This window comes from Giraffa tippelskirchi, chromosome 12 (genome assembly GCF_054371585.1).
Source record: "Giraffa tippelskirchi isolate mGirTip1 chromosome 12, T2T-mGirTip1v1.2.pri, whole genome shotgun sequence".
NCBI lineage: Eukaryota > Metazoa > Chordata > Mammalia > Artiodactyla > Giraffidae > Giraffa > Giraffa tippelskirchi.
The window spans coordinates 106,261,506-106,283,225 of NC_137286.1; the positions used below are offsets into that span (position 1 = coordinate 106,261,506).

The 21,720-nt window shown below is 38.6% G+C and overlaps 1 protein-coding gene across 12 annotated transcripts in view; it reads left to right on the forward strand.

Annotated features, from left to right (window-relative positions):
- ZDHHC20 (zDHHC palmitoyltransferase 20) overlaps nucleotides 1-21,720 on the forward strand; it is a 58,422-nt gene that overhangs the window by 27,927 nt on the left and 8,775 nt on the right. For all 12 annotated transcript variants that reach the window (XR_014070997.1, XR_014070998.1, XR_014071001.1 and 9 more), the window contains 7 exons: nucleotides 2,264-2,384; nucleotides 7,176-7,245; nucleotides 8,574-8,606; nucleotides 9,207-9,327; nucleotides 17,174-17,306; nucleotides 17,685-17,811; nucleotides 21,543-21,632. Coding sequence is in view for 6 of the 12 variants with exons in the window: in XM_081549013.1 (XP_081405139.1) it covers nucleotides 2,264-2,384; nucleotides 7,176-7,245; nucleotides 8,574-8,606; nucleotides 9,207-9,327; nucleotides 17,174-17,306; nucleotides 17,685-17,811; nucleotides 21,543-21,632 (695 nt within the window). In the remaining 6 variants the exon portion in view is untranslated. The remainder of the gene's footprint in view (nucleotides 1-2,263; nucleotides 2,385-7,175; nucleotides 7,246-8,573; nucleotides 8,607-9,206; nucleotides 9,328-17,173; nucleotides 17,307-17,684; nucleotides 17,812-21,542; nucleotides 21,633-21,720) is intronic.

Consider the following 21,720-nt stretch of genomic DNA (forward strand, 5'->3'; position numbering starts at 1 on the left):
ACGATTCCTGTTTATCTTTCTAAATCCAATTTAGGTACCTCTTCTTCCAAGAAACATTCATGGACAGCCCCCACCCCTCCTGAGGGAGCTTTGATCACACCTGGTAAAGAATTGCTAATTTGTCATTTGTAATTTTTAACATTCGTAACTGGACTATAGGAATGTATTTTTGAAGGCAAAGGCTATATTTTTATTCATCTTTGAATCCCTGGTACCCGGGACAGTACCAAACATACACTTAAATTGAAACATCTGAACACTGTGTTTAAGATAATGACATTTTATAGTTTGAATTCTGTTCAGTAATATTTAATGAAAAACAGACAGTAATAATTTCAAAGGTCTAACTTCACTATAAGTTTTATCTTGTTCCATTCCTCAACCTGGTGTGTGTTGATATGTTCATTTGGTTTAAGCTTTTCATAATTCTTAACCATAGTTCATAAGGGAAAGTAATGATTTTGAGGCCTGCCTAGAAACAGGCCAGGGAAGTCTGTTCAGATTTTACAAGGAAACTGCAAAATTTGCTTAGAGCATCTTTTTTCCAAGTATGCGTTTAATGTTATACCATATGATCTTTCCTGGAGGAGGGAACAGCAATCCATTCCAGCATTCTGGCCTGGAGAATTCCATGGACTGTATAGTCCATGGGGTTGCAAAGAGTCGGACACGGCTGAGCAACTTGGACACGGCTGAGCAACTTTCACTTCACTTCATATGATCTTTATTCTCTATTTTGAGTGTTTCAGAGATGTATCTTGTCAGGGAAGAACTTTCTAGCAAGTCAGCTCTCTTAAAGGAGAGTGGGCCATCTTACAGAATAGGGAAGTGTTCTGTACCTGAAAGTGTTTGGGAGGGGATGGATCTCAGAAGTGCCTAGGTGTTTAGGTAGGTGACTTCCAGAGTCAGCTTTAAGATGGTGTGTATTTTTTCTGTCCAGTTCGTATGTCCAAGTTCCTTCTTGTCCTTCCTAAGTATTTGGGGGATTGCTTGTGTCATTGTGGCTTGGTGGTGGGAGCCAGGCTAGGTGATCTAAAAGGACTCTTTTGTTGCCTCAGCCATTGTGTTTTAGTCTAGGTTAGAGGAACAAGTCTGTAAAAGGCAAAAACATCTTTTCACATTAGCGACCTAGAAACATCCTAGAGCAGAACTCGAGGGACTTGTGTTTTTCTGTCAGCTCTGCCAATAATTATACAGTCTTAGAAAATTTCCCTGAGATGCGTGGGATCACAGGTTCCTTATCCTAGGGGCTCCTAATCTGTGCTGTGCTGTCCTGTTTGTAACAGAAGAGGCAGTGCCGTTACTGATGATGAGTCGTCGAGGGTGGGCAGGTTTTGATACTTGAGTTAGCAGGTAGACCAAATACTCAAACTTTAAAAGATAAAGCTCCAGTTAGGACTCCTTAGGCTTCTTCAAGCAAAACCCTGTAAGTAAATAATCGTTGAGGAACAATATTGTATGAAACATGATCAAGAGCATGTCTCAGGCCAGTTTTTGTTTTTTAAAAGAAATCTATGAAATAAAAACCAAGAGAAATTTAATAAAAGCTCCTGGTTACATGAAATAGAGTCATGAAACTGAGGTCCTTGAGATACAGGGATGACATGAAAAGAAGCAATGAAACAAGTCCTTTGTAGGAAAATGCTGCCCACCACGTGGGAATTAAAACTTGAGAAGTAGAAGCTGTAAACAGCCCTACGAAAAGAACTGCTCCTTGAGAAAAGGAGGCTGTGCTTGCCTTGACAGTCCTTAATAGTTCTGGAGAAAGTTACCTGATTGGTTAGTGTTTTAAAAACAAAAACAAAACAATAAAAGTTGTCCTCAGGAGAAACTTGGTCAGAAAGTAGCAAGACCCCTGCCTGTGATTTGCCCCCAACACAAGTGAGTCTTTGAACATCTTCCCAAAGATTCAAAATCTCTTTGACACTTTTAAACAGCAAATCTTTTACTAGCACAAAATGTATATTAAGCCCTTTTTGATGGGAAAAGTTAATTTTTTCTGTAAAAAACAAAAGATGCAAAAATATTTAGTTCATGTTCTTTGCCATCACTAGCATGGAGGGCAAATATTTTCACTCTGTCAAAGGCATGTAGTTTTGTTAAAAGGTGCTTGATTTAACTTCCTAAACATATTTGAATAAAAATTTTGCCTTTATAGAAGGAAATATTTCTTTTTCTGTTCTGGATAAAACTTGTTTTTCTGAGCATGATAATTAATAATCATGGGATTGAAAAAAATTGATAGTTATTTCTCCTTCTATAGTTCTGTTTGTCCAATTCTGAGAAGGAACGTTACGAAAAGGAATTCAGCCAAGAAAGACAACAAGAAATTTTGAGAAGAGCAGCAAGGGACTTACCTATCTACACCACATCGGCTTCAAAGAGTAAGAAAAACAAATCTTACACTTTCCTCTCCAAAGAATTTTGAGAATGTGGTCATTTTTGCCAAAACATCTTTGCATGATTTGACTACTGAGTATTGTGGTTGTCACAAATGGCGTCTGCAGAAACAAGACTTTTCTGTGTTCTGTATCTTACACGATATTTCAGATACAAATCTGTACCTTTATGTGAAATACAAGTATTTATCTCAGGTAAACCTATCTCAGGTATTTGAGATAGATTTACCTGAGATACAGGTATTTCAGATACAAAGTCTACTTTGATACAGACCTTTTATATGGTTCACTTTAACATCGATCTCTCTTGTTCTGCATTTTTTTTCTAGCTCATCCTTCATGGCTAAAAATTTCATTTACAATTTTTAGTAAACCGTCATTTGGAAATCCTGGTTTGAATTTGAATATTTTGTGTCATCCCTGAGTAATAGTTAAAAAATCAAGAAGGTGCTAACCTAGAATGGGAGAAATAAAAGCCACAGAAGGGAAGAAGCTCGTTGAGGTTGTAAAGCTACCCCTCAGAGGGCCAGACTTGGAAGTCCACTGTCTGCTCCGAAGCCATGGGTGCTTCTACTCTTCGCACTCCACCGACAGTTGGGCCTGTGAGGGGGACGGGTCTGTGAGTCACCCAAGTGGTTATTTAATTGTAGGAAATTGTTTAAAATTATGTATTATATGCCTCATTAATTCATTCAAATACCAGATAATGTTGACAGCTGACAGTCCGATCTAAGTCCTTTACACATACGAGCTCATCTGAGCTTCACACCAGCCCTGTGGGGAGACACTGTCGTGTCCACTTTACAGATGAGGAAACAGAGGTGAAGTAACTTGGTGAAGGTCACACAGACGGTGTGGGAAAGGTGTCCTGCCTCTGAAACCCACTATGCTGCTCAACTCCAAGGGGAAATAAAAAGAGCTTTTTCCTTTGTGTAGTTCTGTACATATGCTGACTGAAGAAAATTTAAAATTCATGCTAGATTTTAGGGAGGGGATATTTGACCAAGGTTTAAGTTTTCACACGTTTAATACAGGCACCCTTTGGAGAATACTGTGGGTTCAGTTCCAGACACTGTAGTAAGGCGAGTCTTGCAGTAACGCAGGACACATGAACTATTTGGTTGCCCAGTGCTTGTGAGTTATGCTTACACTGTAAGGTAGCCTATCAAGTGTGCAATCACACGATGTCAGAAAGACATGTACATACCTTAATTTAAAAATACCTTACTGCTGAAAATGCTAACCATCATCTACGCCTTCAGCAAGTCGTAGTAGTAATATCAAAGGTCACTGATCACAGGTCACCATAACAAATATAATAATCATGAAGTTTGAAATTCTATGAGAATTACCAAAATGTGACATAGAGTTACAAAGTGAGCAAATGCTGTTGGGAAAATGGCACCAGTCAATTTGCTCAATGCAAGGTCCCCAAAGGCTGTCAGTTTGTGAAGAAATGCAGTGTCTGTGATGCACAATGAAACTGGGTGTGCCTGGACTGTCCTTTTGCACAACCAGTATATTACTCTGTAGACTGAAACCATGGATTTCAGATCAAACCCCAGCTTTTTAGTTACTAGTGCCGTGAGAATCACTTAGACTTTCTAAGCCCGGTTTGCTCATTTTAAAATGAGAATGCTAGCATCTTAATCTCCGGAGGTATTCATAAATGAGACAAGCACTAAGTGTAGATCTTGGTGTATACACTTTCAGTACATAAAAGCTAATTTAAAATAATCCTTCTTATGTTTAACTATAAAATGTCTAGTTCACAACAGTTGTTAGTAGTTGTAGTTCCATAGATTAGACTTTTTTTTTTCTTGTACATGCCGGGAGGCATGCAGAATCTTAGTTCCATGACCAGAGATCAAACCCGTGTCCCCTGCCATGCTGAAATAAAAGCTCAGAGTCCTAACCTCTGGACTGCCAGGAAATTCCCTAGATGTTTTTAACCCCAAGACCAAGATTATAGAGGATTTATGAAGCTCTGAGATTATATACAGAATTTTAGGTACTTCTTGAAGTAGCCTGTTCATAGCAAGATCTGGTTTTCAGAGCAGTAACTCCAAAGAGTTGAAAGCCACTGAGGTAAAATCTTTACCCCTAAATCTTTATTACTCTTCATTTATTATAATGGCTTTCCACTGATCTGAATAATACCCTTCATCTGTTGACTGTTACACCAGAATTATGCTGGGCACTTTATGGTGATCATTTACCCCTCAGAGCCCACTGAGACAGCACTGCGCTTGTCCCCATGTTAGAGATGAAGGGGTGACACAGGTGAGGTCCCTAAAGTCCCTAAGTGGCAAGGTCTGAGATTCATGCTTTATCTTCTGACTGCAGACAGTCTCTGCCCTTGAGCACTGTTTTATACTGCATTTCTACTGCTTAGAATCCCAAACATTGGTTTTTTTCTTTTTTATGGAAATAATACCATACATCCTTTAAAAAACAAAATATAGAACTACACATTGTATGAAGTGGACCTTTCCTAGACCAGAGATAGTGAACATGATGGCTCTGCCTTCACAGCGAGGGTGGCGACTTTTGCTGAATTCCTTCCTGTGCTTTTTGAACCATGTGCCTAACAGAAGCAGAACCATTTTATCTATTAAGGAAACGAAAACAAGTCTTCCTAAAGCTCCCCTGTCCACAGTCTGGATATGGCCAGTGTTTCTCTCTGGCTCGTCCTGCACCGTTACCCAGGTCAGCTCTACTAAAACTCTCCTTCCTGCACCATTCCCTGGGTCAGCTCTACTAAAACTCTTCTTCCCCACTTTTTATTTTTACGTCTTTTTGTCTGCCTCGAATGATTGTGTTCTCCTCTCTAAATCTGTCAATACTTTAAAATTTTAATTCGCTGTCTACCTCTTCAGCCATTTCTGTTCACTTGAACAAAAAGTGATTTTTATAGTCTTCTCCGAACTTCTCAGTGTCTTACCTTGTTGATCCCAGCTGGCTGTCTGGTGGTTGTCTTCGTTGTCCTCACGACCTGACTCGGTCCTGAAGCTCTGGCAGCTGGAGCTCCACCCGTCGTCGTCCTAACACAGTGAGCACCTTGCCTCAGGCACTCAGTAGGGATTTGTGGGGCAGAGCTGTTCCTGGGTGTTCTCTGTAATGCCTGCTTATATATACACTTCAAAAATCTCCCTTTTCTCCTCTTCACTAATTTTCCCATCCTAGAGCTTCACTTCATGTTTTATCAGAAATAATATTATCGTAACAATAATAATTGCTTTACTGAGAATTTGATAAGTTCCAGAAGATTTTTTTTTTAATTTGCACAATAGTCCGCTACACTTCATATTATTTGCACTTAACAAAAGCAGAAATTGAGTCTTTTAGCAAGTAAGTTACTGTCAAGGTCACAAGGGAGTAAGTGGGAGAGAACCAGTGTGAATCATGGTGGCTGAGTCCGGCTGCCTCTGGACTTGGGGCTGCCCTGCCCATGCTCATCTGTCCGTAGGCCTCTCCCTCTGGTGTCAGCATTCTTGTCTTTCATGAGACTTGCATAGAGATCGCTGACCTTTGTCTTTCCTTCTCCCTCAGCTTGCTCCTAAAAATCTTGCGTCTTAAAAATTTCCAGCCTGTTTCTTCCTTCTGCTTGCAGGTGTACTTCAGAGTACATCTCCTCTTAAAAACAGCAACAAAGGTTAGGTTCTGATGCGTTCCAACTGTGACTCTGTTTTCTGTTCCCCATGATTGCAGGTCTCCTTGTAACTTGTCTGTACCCTGGCCTCTTTTCCTTTCCAGCAGGTTCCAGATAGATGGCTTTCATTCTTCCTAACCAAGCTTAGTGACTTTTTGTCAGACTAGCTGCTTAAAAAACTTTCTTCTTTGTGCTTTTCTGTTCTAGTTGTTTTTGTATTCTTGACGTTTATTCTTCCTCCTACACTTTTTAACCTTGCCTCACAAGGTGCTTTTGTCCCATTCTTTTCATACAGTTCCTTTAGCTGTTTTCAGCCATGGGATTCCAACACCACAATATTGTGCTGTTTAGTTTACTGTGTCTCAAATAATTTGTTTTCTGAATAGTTTTCAGGGCTGAGTTAAACCTTTTTTTCATGTGAGTTAGCAGACTCAAGGCTCTGGTCACCCTAGCACTCACTTATCAGGCAGCAGGGGATGGCAGCTGCACTCGGGGTCACACATGTACCACGTCTACAAGTGAGGGTTTCAGAAGGACACTTCCCAGCCCTCCCCCAGGGCCCCTGGAGACCACTGTCAGGGCTTCACATTCACCTTGGCATGTGTGCCCACTCGAGCTCCATTCTTGTACTTCCAGCTTCCAAAGGACAGTGGTTCCTGAGTGACCTGTTGTCCAAATTAGAGCCAGACAAAACCTAACACCTTGGGGGCAGGAGGGAAGTCTGTCGTGTTCAACTGGATATTCGCAGCATGAAGCAGTGTTTGTTTCAGAGTAGAGACTCTGAGTGCTTGTTGAAGAGCAAGAAAAACAACCTAACCCTCCTCCCATACCCACCTCCTCATCCCATCAAGCTCATTTCTGTCATCATCTTCTGGCAAAACACCCTGGAAACTGCAGTTTTTCTGATTGCTGCGTTTACTTCAGTTTTTTTTGTCTACTCAGTCATCTAAGACCCTTCAAAAATCTTCTCAAAAAGTCTGTTTAGTTATTGGTATTATTTTTAAATTATCAGTTGTCAGTTCCCCAGAGTTGTTTATGAAAAATGAAAGCAAATTTTATAGTCGTATTAACTCAACTCTAAAACATATATCCTTCAACAACTTCCTTTTAATTCTTAAATGTAGCCGTCAGATATTGTGAAAGATGTCAGCTGATTAAGCCTGACCGTGCGCATCACTGCTCAGCATGTGACATGTAAGTGCTCCTCGTTGGCTGTCATTCAACCCAGGACCAGAACTGGTGTGGGGAGGACAGGGGTAGAAACTTGCCCAGGACACTACCTCGGCTCCTGGTACTGCTCTGTGTGCAGAGCTGACAGGAATCCATACACAAGCCAGAACACGCGCTGAAGTCACCTCAGATAACAGTTCCTGCACCACTTAGAACTTTAAGTATGTGTACTTCTGCTTATGTTTAAATGTAATATTGATGAGCAAGTAAGTAATACCCCCATGAGAAAGATAAACTTTATTTCCTAAATTCAAAAGACCATGACAGTTTTCTTGCTTTTATTATTAATGTTGGTATTAAAACCTAACAAACCACAAAAATATTACTTTCAGTTACCACCTGTGAAGTTATTACCCCTAAAATGTGAAAGATTTTATCTCTTACGCTCTTGTGAGAAGGTGGTGTGTTGAAAGAAATCCCAGTGAGTGTGGGATTCCCAGTGAGTCCTTGAACTTCAATGAGGCGGGCCATTTTATCTTACTTATTGTCTGCTGCTGAGTCACTTCAGTCGTGTCCGACTCTGTGCGACCCCAAAGACAGCAGCCCACCAGGCTTCGCCGTCCCTGGGATTCTCCAGGCAAGAATACTGGAGTGGGTTGCCATTTCCTTCTCCAGTGCATGAAAGGAAAAAGTGAAAGTGAAGTTGCTCAGTTGTGTCCGACTCTTAGCGACCCCATGGACTGTAGCCTACCAGGCTCCTCCGTCCATGGGATTTTCCAGGCAAGAGTACTGGAGTGGGGTGCCATTGCCTTCTCCACTTATTGTCTAACTTTATGCAAATATACATCGCATATACTGGTGGAGGGACAAATGTGGGGATTTTTTTTTTCTGATTGTAAAATACAGTGGTTTTTATACGTGGAATAGAATTGTAATAAATCTGTGGGAAGATGGACTACCTACAAGCCCATTCATTGAACACTATTTGTTTCCAAAGTTGTGTTTTTATGGCTTGCACATGTTTAAAATAACTTTCCCTTTTGTCTTCCTCAGCTGACTCTGCAAACTACATCTAGCTACTGTTCCAAGTGCTATATGCATCTTATCTGTGTATTATTACAGTGTTGCTTGATGTGGTTCAAGGCAGCAGGCCATGTTCAGCTCAATTCTCAGTATGAAAAATCACTGCCTCTTACCTATGTGAAATAACAGAACTTGTCTAACCTAATTCTACTGGGTTGGTTTTCCTAAGATGTGTTGTGAAAAGGAAAATTTTAAGTCCAAAAAAAAAGAAAAATTAGAGTTAGTGGAATTTTTCTACATGGATTTTCTTCTGCTCGTTTGTTTCTTAGGTGTATTCTTAAGATGGACCATCACTGTCCTTGGTACGTATAAAACACAAAGGAGGTGACATGAGGTGGGGACGTGGGAAGGAGGGTATTTATTTAGTGATTGACCTCAGTGTTTCTAAATTTTGAAGGTCAATTTAATTACTCATAGATATCAAGATTGATGTAGTTTTATGTTTCTGTTTACATGTTTTTCTTTAAAAATATATTCTGGTGTTATTAACCCAAAAAATTGTATACTAAGAATTAACACTGAAATTCCAAATTCTTACAGAATTAATTTAAAACACACATCCACAATTAAGACACTGCCCCTTTCTTCTCAAATGAACCATTTATAGTTATAATGATTTTAAGTTTTTTGATATGTCCTATTTGTTTTCATCATAATTTAAAAAAAAAAACCATTAAATTTACCACCTTGGCCATTTTTAAGTGTATAAGTTCATCAGTGTTAAGCATGTTCGCAGTATTTTGCAACCAGTGTCCAGAACTGTTTCATCTTGCAAACCTGACACTCTTTCCCCATTAAATAGCTCCCTGCTCCCCTCTCGAAAGTCCCTGGCAGACACCATTCTAGTTTTGTTTCTCTAAGTTTGTCTTGTTTTTACAATGTGCTTTTCTTTATTCTTCTAGGGTGAATAACTGTGTGGGATTTTCTAATTATAAGTTCTTCCTGCTCTTTTTATTCTACTCTCTGTTATATTGCCTTTTCGTGGCTACAACAGTTTTACAGTACTTTATAAAATTTTGGACGGTAAGTCTTTTTTCTGTCTTAAAACATATAAGATTTTTTAAGATGGTATTTCATAAATAATTCCTTCATTCTGTATTATAAGTAGACATACTTAATTGTACTGATTAGAATTTATAATGGCTCAGAAGACAAATGGGGTTAAAATTTCCCTTCCTATATACATGTTTATTTGTGAATAAATGAATATTACACAGGACGTAGTGAATTTCTTTTAGTAATTCAGACAGTTTTCAACTATACTCTTAACAATGGGCTATCAGTTTTAGGGAAGTAGTTCCTTTCATTTGAGTTGATGAGACTTAACTGAAGTTTTTACAGTAATAAAATTGAAACCCCCAGCCTCAGATAACCATTAATCTGTTTCTGTCTCTGTAGATATTAATCATTTTCCTATTGTGAGTGGCACATGTTTTCCCATTTTGATTGATGTCTTCTAACTCCATTTTGTTTTTACTAAATTAGTTTTATATTTTTAAAGCAGTACTTTTTAATTATGATTTCTGGCTTTATTCTAGTCACTGTAAATTTATACAGGTATTCATCCAACTTTTCTTCTAGCATTTTTTTTTTTCCCTCCATTTAAGTCATTGGTTTTGAAGGTGGGGGTTACTGTGGTTAAAAGGTGCTTTTGTATTTACTCTTCTTAAAAACCCTATGAAGATATTTTAAAATGTAGGTTTTATTTTTATTCAAGTGTGGTGAAACTGACAGATCAGGAAGTGATAACCTTTGAAAAGATAGCTTGTTACTCACAGTTCCAAGGGAGGGTTCCCAACCACACTACAGCAGGCCCACACGGGGAAGCACCAGAGTCACTCAGGAAGTTGAAGGCACGAGGGCCAGAGCCTTCACTAGTGTCCATAGGAGAGGCACAGTGAGGCAGGGTAAGTGCACATAGGGTTAGCTAGTTCGAGTAACCTCAGTGGTTTCTGGGGCTCCACGCAGTCCCTTGCTTGGTGTGATTGGGGCAGGGTAGTATTGCCCTCTGGACTGTGAGAGCCAAGTAACCGGAGGTGTTTTGGAGTGTGGGCTCTGGACCGATTAGTTGTATGCAAGAAATACATTCCTTGCTGTCTCTTTAAGAAATGGATAGCCCCAGGAGAGGCACTCTCTCCCCAGTCAGCTAGGATCCAGATGCTTGGAGCATTGAGGCTGCAGAGAAGAAGAAAATATAGTTAATGCAGAAGGAGCTCTTATTATTCCAGCTTTCAGAATTGTAAACTGAGGTTGGAGAAGTTACGTAAATAAAGTGAAGATTGAATCAGTGCCAGATGAATGAAGTCCAAATTACAGAATGTCACATTTCTTTATCAGAAACTTTAGCAGTATTTGCATGTAGTGATTTGTTAATGAAAAAGTAAATATTGTCAAACTTTTTAAGATTCATGATGAGTAAGGAAAGACTAATAACTTAAGTCTGCTTTTCTCTTCATTCTTCAACAGTTACTATATGCCAGGCACATATGTTCTAGGAACTTTGGATATATCAATGTACAAAGCAGACAAAGAATTCTGTCTTTGTAGAACTTACTTTTGAGAAGGACTAAACAAACAGTAACCATAGTAAATAAGCAAATTGTATCATACATTGGAAACTAATGCTGTGGAAAAAAAGTAGATCAGGGTAAAGGACTTAGCAAGTGTGTGGGGCAAGTGGGTATAATGGGCAAGTTATAGTACTAAAAAGATTGATCATGGTAGACCTCAATAAGATTAGATTTGAGTGAGACTTGAAGAAAGTTAGTGGATATCCGAGAGAAGAATATTTGTGCACCCAAAAAAATGGGCACCTAAATACATAAAGTAAATATTAACAGAAGTAAAGGGAGAAATAAGAGAGCAAGACAGCAGACAGAAATAAAGGGTGAAAGTAAAGGGAGAAATAGACAGCAAGATCACAGTAAGGGCCTTTGATCAATGGATGGATCACCTAGACAAAAATGAAATAAAGAAGTATTGGACTTAAATGACACTTTAGTCCAGAGGGACTTAATGGACAGAGCACTCCATCCATAAGCAGCAAAATACATGTTCTTCTCAAGTGCACTTGGGACATCCTCTGTGATAGGTCATGTGTTAGGTCACAAAACGTGTCTTGTCATTTTAGGAATATTGAAATGATAGCAAGCATCTTTTCTAACCACAATGGTATGAAACTGGAAATCAATTTCAAGAAAAATAAACTGGAAAATTCACAGATATATTTAGATTAAACAGCATGCAGCTGAACAACCATTTAGTCTGGTCAAAGAAGGAATCAAAAACTATTGAGACAAATGAAAATGGAAATACAACATAAAAAAAGTTCTGGGATGCAGCAGAACCAGTTCTAAGAGGGAACTTCATAGAGATAAACCTATGTTAAGAAGTAAGAAAGGATCTCAAATAACCTGACTTTACACTTCAAGGAACTAGAAAAAGAACAAAGCTGCAAGTTCATTGAAGGGAGGAAATAACAAAGATCAGAGTGAAAATAAGTGAAATAGAAACTAAAAAGATAACTAAAACTAAGAGCTGGGTTTCTTAAAGAATAGAGAGACCTTTAGCTAGTCTCACCAAGAAGAAAAAGAAAGAGAGGACTCAAGAGATGAAAGAGGAGACATTAAAGCTGATAAATACAAAGGGTTAAAGGGACTACTATGAACAATTATATGCCAAATAATTGGACAACCCGGAAGAAATGGATCAATTCCTAGGAACATACAACCTACCAAGACCAAATCATGAAGGAAGAGAAAATCTGAACAGACTGATTAATAGTAAAGAGATTGAGTAATCAAAAACCTCCGAAAGTCCAGGACCAGGTGGCTTCACAGGTGAACAGCCTACACTGATCCAACTCACACTCTTTCCAAAAGTAGACAAGAGAACACTTCTAGGCTCATTTTATGAGGTCACTTTTATCCTAATACCAAAACCAGACGAGGTCACCACAAGAAAATTGCAGGCCAAAATCCCCATTGAACATAGATTTTAAAATTCTCAACAAAATATTAACAAGCCAGATTCAACAATACATTAAAAGGACCACACGCACCCTGATCAAGTAAGATTTATTCCAGGGATGCAAGGATGGTTCATCATCTGTGGAGCAGTATATGTGATATACCCTGTTAACAAAATGAAGGATAAAAATTTATATGATTATCTCAATAGATGCAGAAAAAGCATTTGACAAAATTCAACATCCACTTAACGGTAAAAACTGTCAACAAAATGAGTATAGCAGGGATGTACCTCAGTTTAATGGCCATATATTGACAAGCCTACAGCTGACATCATACTTGGTGGTGAAAAGCTGAAAGCTTTCTTCTCATATCAGGAACAAGACCAGGATACCCACTCTTGCCACTTTTATTCAACATAGTATGGAAGGTCTTAGCCAGAGCAGTTAGGCAAGAAAAAGAAATAAAATGCATCCAGATATGAAAGGAAGAAGTAAAGCTGTCTCTGTGTGCAGAGGACATATTATGTTAGAAAATCCTAAAGACTCTACCAAAAAAAAACCTGTTAGCTGATAAGCAAGTTCATTGAAGTTGTATGATACAAAAATAATGTAAAAAATTAGTTGCATCTCTGTACACTAATAACAAATTTTTAGAGAAGTTAAGGAAACAGTCCCATTTACAATTGCATCAGAAAGAATAAAATACCTTGGAATAAGTTTAACCAAAAAGATGAAAGATCTGTACACTGGAAAGTATTAATCATTGATGATAGCAACTGAAGGAGACCCAAATAAATGGAAAAATAATCTGTGCTCATGGATTGGAAGAATTGATATTGTTTAACATATTAATACTATATATAAATACTACCCAAAGTAATCTGCAGATTCATTGCAATCCCCACCAAAATTCCAGTAACATTTTTCCAGAAGTAGGACAACCCTAAAATTTGTATGGAACCACAGAAAGCTGCAAATGACAAAAACAGTCTTGAAAAAGAAGAACAAAGGTAGAGGTATTTCGCTTCCTATATTATACATCTGTAGTAATCAAATCAGTATGTTATTGGCGTAAAAACAGACACATAGATCAATGGAACAGAATAAGAGAGCCCTGAAATCAACCCAAGCATCAATTAATTTATGACAGGGAGCCAAGAATAAACAATGGGCAAAAGACAGTCTGTTCAGTAAATGGTGTTGGGAGACCTGTACAGCCACATGTGGAAGAATGAAACTGAGCATTAGTCCTCCATCATGGACAAGAGTCAGCTCCTAAAGACTTGAACATGAGAGCTGAAATTGTAAACCTAGAGGACACGGGGGCGAGCTCCTTGACATCAGCCTTGGCAGTGACTTGTGTGTATTTGACACCAAACATAAAAGCCACAAAAGGAAAACTCAACAAGTGAGGCCACATCAAACTGAAAGCTTCTGTACAGAAAAGGAAACTATCAACAAAATAAAAAGCCTACTGGATGGAAGAAAATGTTTGCAAATTATGTATCTGATATGGGGTAATATCCAAAATATATAAAGAACTCACAACTTAATAGCAAGAACGAGACAAAACAACCAGATTTAAAATGGTCAGAGGGTCTGAATATACCTTTCTCCAGTGAAGACATACAGATAGCCAACAGGTGCATGAAAAGATGCTTCGGATTACTAATCATCAGGGAGATGCAAGTCAAAACCACAGCAGTGGGATTTCCCTGTGGGTTGCAGTAGCTAAGACTCCCACACTCCCAGTGCAAGGGGACCGGGTTTGATCCCTAGTCAGGAAACTGGGTCCCACGTTCTGCAGCTAAGAGTTCACATGCCACAACTAAACATCCTGCATCCCACAACTAAGACATGGCATAGCCAAATAAATAAGTGAAAGTATTTTTTTAAAACAAGGTATCACCTTATACCTGTTAGAATGATGATTATCAAAAAGACAACAAGTTTTTGCAAAGATGGGGAGAAAAGAGAACCCTTGTGTGTTGCTGGGAATGTAAATTAGTGCAGCTATTATGAAAAATGGTATGAGGAGTCCTCAGCAAATTAAAATTAGAACTATCATATCCCATGACCCAGAAATTCTGCTTCTGGGAGTATACTCAGAGGAAATGAAAACTAACTGACAGAGATACCTGCACCCCTGTGTCACAGATTATTTACAACAGCCAAGATGTGAAAACACTTAAGTTTACATTGGTGGATGAAGAATTTGTGGTATAAATATGCCGTGAAGGACTTCACTTTTAGTCCAGTGGATAAGAATCCGCCTGCCAATGCTGGGGACAGGGGTTCAATCCCTGGCTCAGGAAGATCCCATGTGCCATGGAGCAGCTAAGCCCGTGCGCCGCAACTGCTGAGCCTATGTGCTGCAGCTATTGAATCCCATGCATCCAGAGCCTGTGCTCTTCAGCCAGAGAAGCCACCACAAATGAGAAACCTGTGCACTGCAGTGAAGAGTAGCCCCCACTCACTGCAAGTAGCAAAAGTCCATGCACAGCAGCGAGGAGCCAGCACAACCAAGAACAAACAAAATTTTTAAAATGTGCAATGGAATATTCTTCTACCATAAAACAAGAAGGAAGTCTTGCCATTTATGACAACTCAGATGGACCTTGAGGGCATTATATTAATTGAATCAAGCCAGAGAAAGACAAATACCATATTATCTAACTTATATGTGGAATTAAAAAAAAAAGTCTCATAGACAAAAAGAACATTTTGGTGGTTGTCAGAAGTATGGGGTAGAGGATGGGTAAAGTGGGTGAATGTGGTCAAAATCTGGAGATGTAATGTCCAACGTTGTGACTATAGTTAATAAGTATATTTGAAAGTCTCTAAGAGTTAGAGTTGGAAAGATCTCATCAGAAGAAAAAAGATTCTGTGACTGTGTGGTGTTGGACGTCAGCTAGACTTACTGTCGTGATCATTCTGCAGTTATAGACGTGTATGGAATCACTATGTTTAGCTCCTGAAACTAGTGGAATGTCATGTTAGGCCTCAGTAAGAAGGTAATAGTTGACAAAGATATGACGGAACTTAGTGGATATCTGAGAGAAGAACGTCTCAAACAGACGAAGCTTGTAAACCTTAGAGTCAAGGCCCAAGAGGAAGAGCCAGTGCCAGGAGGCTCATGAGGCTGAGTCACTGGGAAGCTGGTGCAGCCCAGGGAAGACGGCCTTTGGGGGTGTTGCCAGGGTCAGAGTGGGGAGCAAAGGAGTGAGGCCGTCTGACTTCCTCAGGGCCCCTCGGGTTGCTGTGCAGGAACTAGACCAGATGGTAGGTGAGGGCACCTCTCCCAAGGCTGCTGCCCACCAGTGAGCCAAGACAGAAGGGACCAGGTCTGGTTTTCAGAAACTGCTCATCAGAAGTTTTTTAAAAAGCTATGTGCTAAGCGAAATTAATTTTATTCTTTCCTGGATACAAATTTGTCTTAAAACCTTTGTGGAAGGGTGTGTAAAGTGTACCCTAAATGTGCTTGGAGAGCGGAATGTTCTTGTCTTTTGTGTTTTCTTGAGAAAATGTCATCAATGACATTGAAAGAGCTACATCTTAGTGACTCTTCAAGACGTGAAAGGTTTATAATAGCGCACAGGATAATTTTGTATAAAAAGTGGTTTCTTAATACACTGTCTCTATTTGTACAAGCTTTGCCACAGGAAATCTACAGAGAGTTGTCCAAAGGTAAAATACATTATTGCCATGACATTCTTGCCATCTTTTTTTGTGACATTTATAGTGAATATGTGTAACACTCATTTGCTTCGCAAGATGGGGAGATAGAAGAATCACTTGTATTTAAAAGGAGTTGTGTTTCCTCTAGAAGACAAGAGGAAAAGATAGGTGTCAGAAATACCTAACGCTAAAAACCTACCACTTAGCCTGGCTTCCCTGGTGGTTCAGATGGTAAAGAATCTGCCTGCAGTGCGAGAGATGTGGGTTCGATCACTGGGTCAGGAAGATCTCCTGGAGAAAGGAGTGGCGACCCACTCCAGTATTCTTGCCTAGAGAATTCCATGGACAGAGGAGCCTGGCGGTCTACAGTCCGTGAGCTTGCAGAGTCAGACATGACTAAGCAGCTAACACTTTCACTTCACTAGCCTATGAACAGTGTTTAAGTCAAGCAGGAGCAGCTCGTAATCTGTGAGGCTGTGGTTGGCCTGTATTGTGAGAGTGACTGCCCGAGGCTTCTCCTTCTCCCCTTGCTGGATCCTCACTTCTTCTAGGTGAACACGTGCTTCTGTTGATATGAATATGACCATTAGGATAGGTAACCGAGATGCTGTTTTCATTCACTGATATCTTGTGGCAAATTTATATACCAGAATTGGGAATTACCAGAAAAGGCTCTGTAGGAATGCGCAAGGACTCTAAAGGTAGGCATGGAAGCAGCTCCAGGGCTAGCCTGTTCCCAGTATGTTTATTCAAGAACAGAGACTAGGGAAGTCCAACAAGAGCTGTATCACAGCTAGCTTCTGGTTAGCAGCATATATAAGTACCACAAGCAAATATTTTAAGCTTAGATGGAGAAAACCCTCATGTATCCTAGATATTGGGGCAAGCTTAAGTATATGTATAAGCTGTAAGAGAAAAATGTTGAGTAAAACGTTCATCTTTTTATTTTATTACTGAAAGTGTTGCTAAAATTTAAGAGCAGTTTTTAAAGTGACTCTTCCTGACATGTAAGCAAGCCCCTTTGGTAATAACAGCTCTCTGCTTTGGGACATATTGCTTTTGGATGTATTATCTAATTTATTTTATTACTTCTCATACCTGGCCTTTTTTTTTTTTTTTTTTTTTGGTGAATTCAACAGTCATTAAAAAGAACCAAATAATAAGAGTACATTTTAGAGGTTGACTATTCTCGAAAGTAATTCTTTTCTTCTCTTTCCTCAGAATGAACTCACAGATACACGTGCAAAATTCCATGTACTTTTTCTTTTCTTTGTGTCTACGATGTTCTTCATCAGCGTATTGTCACTTCTCAGCTATCACTGCTGGCTAGTTGGAAAAAACAGAACAACCATAGGTAAGTAGGTTACATAAGTTATAATTATTTAGGAATCTTAAAATTTTAGAACTGTGCCATAAGGCACACAGTAGGAAGTTCATACATAATGAATGAGTGAAGTTGCAAGAGATAGAATATCTTAAATATATATATATATAAGTAAGGTATATTGAACATACTTCAGTAGATTTTATAAAGGTGATGAAATATTCAGAGGTTATATGTTTTCCCAAAAAAGTTTTAGAAACTAATTTTTAAGTGTTACAAATATAGTATTTATTTTAAATTATATTTATAGTTTTTGATAGCAAAGATATAGAGCAAAAAAAATTGGTACTTTTCTTCCCTCTTATAATTTTCAAATAAGTTAACTCTTTTTTGAATATATCTAAACAGAATCATTCCGTGCACCCATGTTTTCATATGGAGCTGATGGAAATGGTTTCTCACTTGGATGCAATAAAAACTGGAGACAAGTCTTTGGCGATGAAAAGAAATATTGGCTGTTTCCAGTATTTTCAAGGTAGCTTCTAAAATGCGTGTCTCAGATATTATGGAATCTGTGACAGTGTCTCTCTGGTTACATGTCTTAAGATTCAGAGGATCCAGTATATTATGACATTATGAGCCTTGAGAATGAAAACTCAGAATATCTTGATTACATAAGTATTTTGTGTTTCATATTTTTTTATGGATAAAGGAGAGTTTGGGCATATATTTGAGTGAGAATTAGGGGGGAAAAAAGAAAATAGAAAATAATAATCACTCCACATCCTTCAAAATGAAAATAAATTTTTGAAGTAAAGAATCATAAGAATGTATTAGCCATATCTTCAGAGATTTTTCCAGTACAGGTTATATAATCCATTGTATCTTAAATCAAAGAAGACCCAACACAGAATGCAGTTTTTACCTCAAATTTAAATGAGAATATATGCTCAAAATGATTCATAATTTTCTTTTTTCCCAAATTTTCAGCCATCCTAGGCCATCCATACACAAAAGTCATTATAAAAAAGGAAAAAATATTTGAAATTCAATTACCATATTTATAAGTGCTGTGGGTTCCTTTTTCTTTTTTCCCTTAATTAACTGTATTGCTTATTATTTGTTTGAAAATGACATATTTGCCTTCTTTTTTTTTTTTTGCCACACCATATGGGATCGTAATTCCCTGACCAGGGACTGAACCTGGGCCCTGGCCATGGAAGTACAGAGTCCTAACCACTAGAATCCCAGGGAATTCCAAATTGCCTTCATTTTTAAAAGGCACTTTTGCTTGGTATAGAATTGTAGACGTTGCTTGCATTTTTTCTGAAGAGAAGTTGATGGACATTATCTTTTTTCTATTTGTGTAATATGACTTTTTTCTCTGCCCACTTTTAAGATTTTGTTTACCTCTAGTTTTATACAATTTGTTTATCACTAGTTTCATGCAAATGATGTCATTTTCTTCATGATTCTTGTGCTTAGGATTGTTGAGCTTCTTGGATCTATAACTTAAACTTTCATCAAATTTGGAAAAATACCTTTAACCACTATTTCTTCAAGTATTTCTTCAGCCACCCCCCTCCCACATCACTGCAGGGACTTCAGCTGCATGTCTGCAGCCTGCTGGGGTCTCTGCCTCAGCTCACTGGTGGGCAGCTTGCTTCTCATTCAGTCTTCTTCCTGTGTTTCACCTTGAAGTGCACCAGTCTCTTCTGTGTGCTTTATCTATTGTCTCTCATATTCAGGTTTTTCCACTCTGACTGGTTGGAACCCAGACTTATATTTTAAGGTTATTTTCTCCTAAACAGAAATTTCAGGGACTTCCCTTGTGGTCTAGTGGCTAAGACACTACACTCCCAATGCAGGGGACCAGGGTTCGATCCCTGATCAGGGAACTAGATCCCACATGCTGCAACTAAAGAACCTGCATGCCACAGTGAAGATCAAAGATCCCCCATGCTGCAACTAAGACCTGGTATAGCAAAATAAATAAATATTTAAAAAAAAAAAAGAAATTTCAGTGTTGGCAGTTGGTTTTTTTTGCTCGTGTGTTTTTTTTCTCTTCTTGAAAGATGTCGTTCCCTTATCCTCTGGCTTGTGTTGTTTGTGTCAGTAAATCAGCCTCCCTCTTATTAGTACCTTTATTCCACTGTTTGTACAGCCACACCTCAGTGATAGTGTAGGTTTGTTTCCCAACCCCCACAATAAAGCAACTATCACAATAAAGTGAGTCATTTGAATGTTTTGGTTTCCCAGTGCTTATAAAAGCAGTCTTTACACTAACCATAGACTGTTAAGTGTTCGATAGCCTTATATCTTTTTTAAAAAAGGACAATGTACATACTTTGACTTAAAAATACTTTATTGCTAAACACTGATAATCATTATCTAAGCCTTCAGCAAGTCATGATTTTTTTGCTAATGGAGAGTTTGAAATATTCTAAGAATTACCAAAATGTGACACAGAGATGCAAAGTGAGCAAATGCTGTTGGAAAAAATGGTACTGGAAGACTTGCTCAGTGCAGGGTTGCCTCAAGCCTTTAATTTATAAATCACAGTATCTGCCAAGAGTAGAATAAAGCACAATAAAATGAGGTGTGCCTGTAAATTACTCTGTCTCTCTCCCCCTCTGGCTCCTTTAAGACTCTGTCTGTATCACTGGTTACAAGTGGTTTGCTTATTATGTTCCTCTGTATGCTTTTCCCTATGTTTATCCTCTTTGGAGTTCATTAGGCTTCTTGGATCTATGAATTTTTAGTTTTCATCAAATCTGAGTAATTTTGATATAATTTCCCACTGGTTGTTGCTGTTGTCCCTCTCTTCTCTCTTCCATCTTTCTTCTTTCTTTGCTTCAAGTTGGATAGTTTCCGCTGTCACATGTCTGTGAGTTCACTGATCTTTTCTTCTGTAATGTCTACTGTTAAGCTCATCCAGTGAGTTTTTTTTACTTCAGATTTTAGATATATATATATCTCAGCTTCAGAAGTTCGATTTGGTTCTTTCTTCATATCTTACATTTCTCTTTTAAGTCTATGTTTCAGGTTTTCATGGTCATTTCTAAATCTTTTCTGTTGACTTTTTTTTTTTAATGCTAGTAATTTTTGATTGGATAGTGGACATTTCGAATTCTGAGTATTTAAAATTTGTCTCCCTTTAAAGAATGTTGGATTTTGTTTTGGCAGACTGTTAAGTTACTTGAGTTTCAGCTGAGTCTTCCTGAGGCTTGTTTTAACCTTTGCTAGGTTGGTGTAGAGTAGCGTTTTGTCTCGGGCAAGTTAATCCTACAACAAAGGTGAGAGCCCACTGGGGTCCCTGCCAGATCCACGTGTTCAGTGCAGTCTCTCTGCTCTGGTGGGTCCAGCGTGGATGCTGGCAGTGTGCTGCGGCTCCACTGTGCAATTGCTCTCTTCCCAGATTCACACACATGGCTGAGAATTCATCTCAAGGCTCAAGTAGAGCCCTGTGCAGATTTATGGAGCCCTTTCTCTGCACATCTTCCTCTTGCTCAACTCTGTCCCCTCAGTTCAGTGAGACCATCTTGCCCTGCTCACCAGCACACCCCCCACCCACCCACTCACAGGTGCTCAGGCTCTGGCAGAAACTGCGACTCCTTGGCTGGCTTCACTTCTCTTAGACACCACAGTTCTGTGCTGCCTGTTAGGAAAACAGTTGTCTGTCAACTGTTTGACAGCAGGTCAAATCTTCCCATTAATCCATCTTGGCTGGAAGTGGAACTCCCTGCTGGACACAGTTTTGATGTTTTAAGAATGTGGAAGTGAGGCATAGCTGTACATTTTTAGATTTTTTCTTTTATTCAGTGATATATCCCTAGCATTTAAAATGGTACTTAGACCATCCAGTAAATATTTATTTAATGAATGTTGTTGAATGAATAAATATATGGAATTTACATCTTGAATTTCAGTTTGAGCATCTCTGATATCTTAAATGATTGTGACATTTAAGGCAGGTCAGTTATCCAGATGTTTGAATATATGTGTTTAAGGTATCTTTAAAGGTAAAGGTAACTTTAATAGTCATAGAAGATATTGTTTTTAACTGCATGTAAATTATAAAAGAAAGACTTACTTCCTCAGTGAAGTCTAATAACCCTCTGAATTAGAAATCTTAGAAATTATTCTCTGAAATGACAAGTTACAGTAATCTCTCTATACCATGCTTCTGAAAAATAGGTGTTAAGTTTGACCACTTTGATTTAACTTGACATGATTAAATTATCACTGGTATTTTTCATTATGCAGCCAGGGTGACGGCTGCAGTTTTCCAACTCGCCTTGTGGGGACGGATCCAGAACAAGCTTCTGTCTCAAACCAAAGTGAAAGTGCCAGAAGGTGTGCTTCTTGTTGTTAAGTTTTCCAGAATTTATTATAAAGCAATCTATGTGTGTGTGTGTTACACTTAGATAAATAAAGTAGTAAT